This window comes from Indicator indicator, chromosome 7 (genome assembly GCF_027791375.1).
Source record: "Indicator indicator isolate 239-I01 chromosome 7, UM_Iind_1.1, whole genome shotgun sequence".
In the NCBI taxonomy this organism is placed as follows: Eukaryota; Metazoa; Chordata; class Aves; order Piciformes; family Indicatoridae; genus Indicator; species Indicator indicator.
This window is the reverse complement of record NC_072016.1, coordinates 31,387,944-31,397,658: the sequence shown is the minus strand read 5'-3', so window position 1 is coordinate 31,397,658 and position 9,715 is coordinate 31,387,944. Positions and strand designations below refer to the sequence as shown.

General features: G+C 45.3%; 1 protein-coding gene across 1 annotated transcript; it reads left to right on the top strand.

The window, feature by feature from the left end:
• The first annotated feature begins 268 nt into the window (after window positions 1–268).
• On the top strand, window positions 269–988 carry NKX1-2 (NK1 homeobox 2). The gene is made up of 2 exons (XM_054382715.1): window positions 269–284; window positions 390–988. The coding sequence occupies exons 1-2, from the start codon at window positions 269–271 to the stop codon at window positions 986–988; spliced, it is 615 nt and encodes a 204-aa protein (XP_054238690.1).
• Window positions 989–9,715: the final 8,727 nt, after the last annotated feature.

The following is a 9,715-nucleotide window of genomic DNA, read 5'->3' as shown; positions in this document are numbered from 1 at the left end:
GGGATGGAGAGGAGGGGAGGGGGGATTTATTTCGCTTCAGAAGGGGACTTTAATAACTTCTTTTTTAATTGGTAAGAAATCCATATCGACGCCTCCGCCCTCCCCGCCGCAGATGCGATGGCGGAGCAGGGAGTGCGGAGGGTTTTTTTTTCCCCTCCTCTATTTTATTTTAGTGATTAACCTTATTTTATCATGTGTGGGGGGGGTGGTAGAGAAGAGGATTTTGCAGGCGTGGCGGGCAGCTCGGTGCTGGCCGAAGGATAGGAGGATGTCGGTCAGGAGAAGTCGGGTTTTGTGGCGTGGCAGGCGGCTCGACACTAGGCAAGGGGCGGGAGGAGGGTGCTCCGCGATAAGTCCCCTGACCTGACACCGCTGCCATCTTCCCGCAGATCCGCACTCCCCAGCAGAGAGCGGCGCCGAGGCAGCAGGGCAGGAGCACGACGAGGAGGGACCGCCCGGGGACGGGACAGAGGCTAGGGACAGGACCCAGCCCGCAGCTCCTCCCGGTCCCGAGGAGCCGGTCTCACCGCGGGGCACCCGGCGACGGCGGGCCGAACCGGGGTGCGGCAAGCCGCGCCGGGCACGGACGGCCTTCACCTACGAGCAGCTGGTGGCCCTGGAAAACAAGTTCCGGGCCACACGGTACCTGTCGGTCTGCGAGCGCCTCAGCCTGGCGCTCTCCCTCAGCCTTACCGAGACGCAGGTGAAGATCTGGTTCCAGAACCGACGCACGAAGTGGAAGAAGCAGCACCCGGGCGCCGACGGGGCAGCCCCCGCCGCATCCCCTTCCACGGCGGTGGCAGCGGCTGCGGGCAGCGGTAGCCCCAGCCCGCCGGGCCCCGGCTCTCTGCCCTTCCAGACTTTCTCCCCCTACGCCCCCACCAACGTCCTCGTCCCGCCCGCCGCTCCCTTCTCGCTGGGCGGGGGCCCTTTCGCGCCTTTACTCGGCCCCGCATACCTTGGCTCCTTCTACGCCCCGCACCTCTGAGGGGGACAGAGCAGGGCGCGAGGGCTTCGTTTCTGGTGGTTGCATGGCGATTTGGTGTCACAAAGATGATTCTGAATAGGCGGCAGGGCAGCACGTTAAAGGTACTGGTGAAGAGAAAAAAACTGCTGTAACCGCTGGATTTTATTAACACATTCGAGATGTAATTACAGGGGTTGGAGATAGGAAAAGTAACTCTCTTCACACATGTCTGACACTAATTCCCTTCAGATTCCTCTCCGAGTTCCTTAATAAAACCCTCCTCGTGGCTGTTTGGTTTGCCAGCACATGTCCTAGACTTCGAGAGCTTGGGAGCTGTGGCTCTCATCGCTACTGCTGTTCTCCTGATGCTGATGAAGGTGCATGCAGCCATTTCAAATCCCAGAGATACTCATCAGAGAAGACCTCTCCAGGCTCTCAATTTGCTCGTGGGACTTCGTTGTGCCCTATTTGACCCGCATTTTAGTATTGTTTCTGTCATCTGGCCTGAAAACTGCAAGCTGTATCCTTGGTCCCTGCCTGGAAGAGGGTTTTTTGTCTGAGGTGATGTAGGAAACTGCAGCTCTGTGTCATCAGGCGACAACCAGAAGCTCCATCCGGTCCGTGGGAAGGTGTCCAGTTGATGCTAACACACACACACAGCCTCTCCCCGCCTTTTCAGTTCATCCCCTGTGACTTCAAGGTTTGGGATGAGACGTCTAAAGATGGTTCTTCTTGCAGAGAACAGTGGTTCGTGTAATAACACAGCACTAAGTGCCCAGTGAGGCAGAAAACAAAAATCAGAGAAAGTGATTACATTATTCATTTCTTTAAAAATGTGGCATTTGTGGTTGAAAATAAGTAAAATGCAGAATTTCCAGCATGCCACGGCCTATTTTCCATAACAGAGAAACACATGCTTTTTCTGCTCTGCTTTTTGGAGCGTTTATTAGAAAGGAAAAAAAATCACATTTCATCTTCATTCTTACAGGCACCGGAATGAAAAGGAATTTTAGCTGGGGGCTCATCTGTCCCCACACAGACAGGAAGTAATTGGTTTAAAACAATCTGTCTCAGGCAGTTGTACAAATTATTACAACATGCTGTTGAAGGCTGAATCCTCTCGGTCTCCTGCGATGCTTTAACATATACATTGGCTCTCCAACCAAAAAATTAGCTCGTAAATCCTATCTAGCTCTTCTTGTGTTTGTCTAAATAAAAAGGGGTTTTAAATTATTCCATGTTTAATTGGTTTTTGTACTCAGGTGGAGCAGTGTTTGCTTCACAGACTGGTGTGTGGACCTGTGGACCTCAGCAGTGCCCTGTGTAGGTGCCTGCAGTTGTTTTTCCATGCTGGAGAGAAAGGATTTGGTCTCTTCCCAATTAATCACACAGCTGTTAACTAACCGTGAGGTTCACCTCAGGTCATGGTTTTGGAATTCATAACTGCTATGTGAATGTATTTACCTGCAGATTGATTAAAGTAAGTTTTTAACTCTAATTTGACTTTGAGTTACAAAAGATGGGGTCATTAGAGCCACTCAGCACACATCCAGAGCTGCCTTGTTTTCTGGCCACCGAATCAGCACTCCTGGGTGTCTGAGCCAACAGGATGGAACACTGCTAACACACTATCTCTCCATTGCTGGCTGTCTGAAATCAGTTAAGAGCTCAGACCCCACAGGAAGAGAAAGGTGTTCCAGTCAGCTTGGCTAGACCACTTCCCTGCCTCATGTTAGGACTAACTGGATCTAAATCCTCTTGACCTATATGGCCTCTCAGTTGTGACTGTCATCACTGTGCATGCCAAAAACATCTTAATTTCATGTGGCTATCATTCTAAGATGCTCCCAGAGCATGAAATGGTTGGTCTCCTGCAGAGCACTGAAATCTCTTTTAGAGAAGCTGACTCGTGCCCTTCATTTGAGTATTTCTTTTCCTTAAGAAGTGTAAAGTAGGAAAACCCAGGGAATGTTACAAATCAAAGTAACACAAATAGTGTAAATTGATTCCTCTGGGATGTGGTTTTGCTGTTCACGACCCTTTTCAAGGCCCCATGTTTGCCTGCGATTCTGCCTTTGGCGAAGCTATGGTAGCTTTATAGGAAACCTGAATACTTGATTCCCATGCCAGTAACACCAGCCCTTTCTCTCCACCACTCCATTTGGTTGCTTCTATAGCCTAGAATCACAAACATGTTTTACAGTTTATTTCATAGACTATATCAGTCATAGTTACCACTTTGCATGGCTTGCACCTCTGTGCAGTACTGGAAGGGTGATTTGTAGTGACAGGACTGCAGATTTTCCAACAGTGATCCCAGGCCACCAAAGCTCTCCTGGTGAAATGCTTCAATCTCTTCAGATAGACCCTTCCTCTCCTGCTCTGTTGAGGGGACAGCTCCTGGGGTGGGTGATCTCCTCCTCTATGCTGCTCTTGTGAGATACCACCTGGAGTACTGCATCCAGTTCTGGTGCCCCCAGCATAAGAGGGACATAAAACTGTTGGAGTGAGTCCAGAAGAGGGTCATGAAGATAATCAAAGGGCTGGAGCACCTCCCCTATGGGGACAGGCTGCAAGAGTTCTCAGCCTGGAGAAACAAGACACTGGAGAGACGTTAGAGTGGCCTTCTAATACCTGAAAGGGGCCTACAAGAAACCCAGGAAGGGACTTTTTACAAGGGCTTGTAGTGACAGGATGAAAGGCAATGGACTGAAACTTGAAGAGGGCAGATTTAGACAGGAGAGTAGAAAGAAATTCTTAACAGTAAGGATGGTGAGACACTGGAACAGGTTGCCCAGGAAGGTTGTAGATACCCCCTCCCTGGAGGTGTTCAAGGCCATGGTGGATAAGGCCTTCAGCAACTTGGTCTAGTGGAAGGTTTCCCTGCCAGTGCCAGGGGGTTGGCAGCTCTGCTTTTAGTTTAAAACTATCACCCCTTGTCCTGTCACAACAGGCCCTGCTAAAAATCCGACCCCGTGTTTCTTATAGGCCCCCTCTTATGTACTGAAAGGCCACAATAAGGTCTCACTAGACTCTCCTCCAGGCCAAACAACTCCAACTCTCTCAGTGTTTCTTCACAGGAGAGAGGTTCCAGCCCTCTGATCACTTTTGCAGCTTCCTCTGGACCCACTCCAACAGGTCTATGCCTGATGCTTGTGCTGAGGCCACTAGAGCTGGACACAGTACTCCAGGTGAAGTCTCACCAGAGCAGAGCAGCAGAATCACCTTCCTCAATCTTCTGGCCACAATGCTTTTCATACAGCCCAGGACACGGTTGTCACTGTGGAACGTGCAAGTCCTACCTCCTGATGGCATCACAGGTTGTATTTATGGTGAGAGGCACGTGGCAATGGCTTCTGGCAGATGTCCAACTGGTCACACAAAGACATGGCTGTGTTGTGTGGAATAGGTAGTGCAGAGGAAATGCAAACATGGAGGTTCAATGTAGCTAGTTCCTTTACCAGCTGCCCAGTGGGCCCCAGACAGCTGTCACTGGATTAAACTAATTCCTTGCCTTACTACTCAAGGTGTTGACTAGGAAGATCTGCAGCAGGAATGATTCCAGACATTTCAGAATTAGTTATTATGAGGTGGATTCCAGCCAGCTGTGTTTCTGCAGGATACACATGAAGCAGACTGAGACCCTCTGAAGGCTGCAGATATCTAATCTTAAGTCATTTTCTGTGGCACACAGTACAACAACATGTATGTGCAAACCTAGTCTTGGGCTACTCAGGCCATTTTCATTGTGTACCTCATTTCTCTGGCTTGTTCTGTACCATGTTCAGAATGTCAAGTTACCCAGCAGCTGATCTATTAAATGCCTCATCAGCCCACTAAGTGGCTGGGTGACTGGGGAATGATTGAGAAGTGTTCTTTTGGTCCCATACTCTGGTTAGGAATGAGATCAAAGTCCGTTTTTCAGCAGCTTTACAGCTCACAAGCAGACTAGACGTCTAGCAAAATATTTGGTGGGTAAGATCCTCCTGAAGAATAATTGGTAATGGAGTTCTTGCATCTGTACACATTTTGTCTTTTCCAGTATGAGCCCATATCAGCTGAAGTCACCTTGAACAGATCTTTACAGCACTTTCTTGACATGGAAAACTCATGTTCCAGGCCCTGTTTCTGGCAGTGGACTCAGTAAAAGTTCCTGGGAAGATAATGATGTGTACAGCTCAGTTACAAGATGGATGTTACAGGTTTGGTTTAGCTTCTTATTTGGCTTTATTTATTCACAGGAGCTGCTCTGTGTTAGCTGTGATTCATGTAGCCTGTAAACACCACCAGTTTTCCTTACTACTGTAGCACAAAAAATGAACTCAGTTTCCCTTAAGTCTTTCCCTTTCAAACAATGAAGAGTTCTCAAGCAACTTCTTCATCAAACTTTGGTGTTCTGTGTAATGCCACATGAAAAATATAATTAAAAATTGGGCATTGTATGGGGCTTAGGCATATTGTAGCACTGCACAGTAGTGTTCAAGACTCATTCTTTCCCGTAGAGCAGCCTCTAGCATACTGAAAATACTTTCAAAGATACCAGATCTATGTGGAATCATAGAATTGTTTCTGTTGGAAAAGATCATCAATATCATCAAGTCCAACTGTTAACCCAGCACTGCCAGGTGACCACCGACCCCTGTCCCTCAGCACCACATCTACAGGCCTTTTAAATCCCTCAAGAGATGGCAACTCTACCACCTACATGGGAAGCCTATTCCAGGGTTTAACAACTCTTTCGGGGAAAAAATTTCCAACTAAAATCTCCCCTAACACAACTTGAAGATGTTTCCTCTTGTCTTATTGCTTGTTACTTGGGAGAAGGGACTGCTCCTGCCCTGGATCAAACATCTTTTCAGTGATCTGTAGAGTGAAAAGATCTCTCAGCCTTCTTAGCCTGAAGAAAAATTTAAAGTCGTGAATAGGGAAGTTCAGGAATGAACAGCATGTCATCTCAAAATAATGGCAAGTGGCAAATGATGCAATAGGTCACCTTGCTGATCTTTCACTGCCATGATGCCAAGTTAAAGTCTGACTTGGTCAAGGCATTATGTAAGTTCTTCTGTTTCAGATGACAGTGGCCCTGAGCAGATGAGTGCTCACCATTTAGCAAGATTAGCAATCTTTGTTACAGCAATGTCAGACACTTGAACAGCAGGGCTGGTGGGAAAGTGTCATGGAAGGATTTTGAGGAGTTTTCCAGCTCCTGAGATAAAGTATATCCAGATGTTCAGTGCTCAATCCTGAGATTAACCAAACTGACAAGGTATTTATTCTTATTACAGAGATAGACATATTTATGTTCATTTCTATGTGCTCTCATGACAGTTATAGCTGCCATCTGGGTAAGATTTTGAGTCTGAAGCGGAGGTGAAGTTGTTGTCTTTTCCAGAAATCACTGATAAAATCCAGGAATGAAGAATGGAAGTTAAGAAGTGGAAAGACTGCAGGATACAAATCAAAATTCATTTGTACTAGGAAGAAGCAAACTCACAAACAAGGCACTCAAAAGCGTGAAACTCAAACTGACTTAATCTGACTCTGCTCTAATTTGGATTTCATTTTACCATTTCTGATTTTTGTGCTAGAAAATGTCATTTATCAGGGTCCTGTGGATTCCCAAGAGTTCTGCTATCATGGTTCTCACGCTTGGCTTGTGCTGCTGCTGGAACTGCAGGTACACTACAGTCAAAACCAGACTGTACACACAGAAGTAGAACTAGCTGCATGTCAGAACTAGAACAAAATCTAGAGTAGTTACTAGTGAGCTCTTTTAATCTCTTTTGGTACATCTGAAAGTTGTTTTTCCCAAACTCTATCCAATTTGTGTCTTCTTGGTACAGTGATGCCTGAGGAATGTGATGCTCACCAGAAACATATGTAGAAAAGCTCTTTCATGTAATTAACTACAAGTTCAGGAAATAAAAGAGTTTATAATTTACCTTTAAATCTAGGTTTAACATGCAAACAAAATTTCTTATCTCCTTTTTGGAAGGATCTGGATATAGACAAAACTGCAAAGGAAAACAACCCAATATAAGTTCAAACATTGGAAGCAATGCCTAAGAGAAGACCATAACTTCGAATAGTTTGATTTCCTAATGCAGTTACCCACGCTGTCATCTAACAAACAGAAAATCATTGAAATTGTTGTAAAATAAGGCAACACACAAATCAGGGAGGATAAGTATTAACCATAGCTCAGGGTTTATATTGCAGTAGGAATATCAATTCTAAGGGTTGTTTGTGGTGCTTTGAGTTAACCAACATCCATCCAATCAAACAGCACTATCGTGAGGGGGTTGTGCTATTCTTTGCCAAATTATCTTGAAAGATATGAGCTAAAAGAGACATCTCTAACTGAACCTGAGAGGCAGATATGCTTTGCATGCCTTAGTTTGTTGTTTTTATGTTCTGACTCACTGCACTGTAAAACATTCCAGCTGTGCTGCAGGAAAGACTAAAGTTTCTTGTCCTGCAAGAAATGTCTTAATGTAGAATTCTACTGTCAGTAAATGACTAGAAGAACACAAACATGGGCTACACAAAGGCATTTTCTATAGAAAGCACTATTAAATATCTGCCCAGACTTCAGCTCTCATTGATGAAAATGAAAGATTGACATGTACAAGTAGAAGCTTCTTGAAGTCATAGAATCATTGAATGGTTTGGGTTGGAAGGGATCTTAAAGATCTAGTTTTACCCCCTCCGCCATGGGCAGGGACACCTCCTACTAGATCAGGTTCCTCAAGGTCCCATCCAACTTGTCTCTGAACACTTCCAGGATTGGAGCTTCCACAACTTTTCTGGGTAACCTGTTCCAGTGCCTCACCACTGTCATGGGTAAGAATTTCTTCCGAATGTCTCATCTAAATCACCCATCTATTCATCAGTATCTTATCACCATAGTAATAAAGCATCTTCATCTTTTTAGGGCTTTTCCAGAGATGTTTTCAAACAGAAGCCATCTGCCACAGAACAGTACTACCCCAGTGTAGGTTTGGTATTATACCAGACACAGCAGGCAAACCAAGGAATGTCACATGGCCTGCGTCCCCACATTCACCTGTACACATGCTGCAAGAGTCCCATCACCGAGTACTGTTATCTTGTCAATCCTTGTTCAGGTGACACAAACATCTATCTGCAAGGCTGGCCTGTCATCTACATGACACCATTGTGCTCTTCTCAGAAAGCTGTTTGGTGTGAAGCAGCAGGACAGATTTCAGACTGTACACTGAGTTTTCCAAGTCAGCACTGTTGGGTTTGCCTCAAAATCTGCCTTTGGCTCAGAAAAGTATAAATTTTTTTTTTTGCTGAGTGGCAGCAGAATTTCAATAAGAGGAGAAAGGGTGAAGAATATCCTTTTGACTAGAGATGGGAAGAAGGGTGGGATTGTTTTTCTGCCAGCACTGTAAACTTGTATTGGTTTTAGCTAATTACGAACTTGTAATTTGAGTCTCATGACTTGGATGAACTCCACATCCAACTTGCTTACTGCTCTGGGTCTCACTCTAAGGTAAGGAACTCTTCCTCTGAGCTGAGTAAGAAAACATCACAGAATGGTTTGTGTTTGAAGGACCTTAAAGATCATTTAGTTCCACCCCTGCTGCAATAGGCAGGGACACCATGCCATGGAATAACTGAATACCGGTGCTGTGTACTCAAACATTGGCTATCTAAGTGCTTTGGACACTTGCTGCAGCAGACCCATGACTGTTAAACTCAAGAAGGGGTCCTGCAACCCTGCCACTGCTGCCTTCAGCAGCTCCCATAAGCAGCATGTTAATCCTGGGCACACACTGAGCTCGTGCAGCCAAAGTCACTTAGGAGGCCAAAGCTGCAATTCCCTCATTATCTGCCCTTCCTCTACATAACCACAGTAAGTGGGACGCAATTCCTCAGCCCTAGCATATACCTATTCCAACAACTTCAGTGAGTGTTTCTGCCCAAGCCAGAGCTGCAGAATTACTCCTAACAACTAGCATGACTTAACTTGTTCTTTCTTATAACTGTATGGTTTACTTACATGTCACATTGCATTTTCTGGATAAGCAGAAAGACTCTAATAACCCTCCTTCCTCAAGTAGGTCAAGATTTTCTTCTTTCCTACAGGGCAAATTACTGTAAAATCTGAATGTTTCATGTCTTCTCTTTTTCATGTTTTGGTGACTGTCATGTAGAGACTTTTAGGTATCTACAGGTAACTAAAGAGTACACATTAAGCTTCTGCTTTCTTTTTTTAAATCACATAAAATTCTACATCTAGCTGAGAGCAATTGCTGCAAGATCTGTGGCAATAGTTGCTGCTGTGCACAACCAGAACAATTTAAAATTCCAACTTGATAGCAATTAAAGAAAAAAGTGGATGTCTTCTGTGCCTTAAGTGCCAAAATCAAAGAAGGACAGAGAGTTACAGCAGGACTACCTGATCCTATATAAAACCATTACCAAGCTTACATGAAGCAGGGGTTTGAAGTCACCCTCTCTCAAGTATTGAATAACTAGATTCCAACTGAAAGTTATAAGCTTCATCTTCTAATCTCATAAACAGCTTTAAAAAGTCCATATCAGCTTTTAAAAGTACATTTACATGCAATATCTACACATTATTATGTAACTGTGCCCAGTTGTGATGCCCCGAACATAAGAAGGACATCAAAAAGTTGAAGTGGGTCCAGAGGAGGGGCCACAAAGATGATCAGAAGGCCGGAGCACCTCCCCTATGGGGACAGGCTGTGAGAGCTA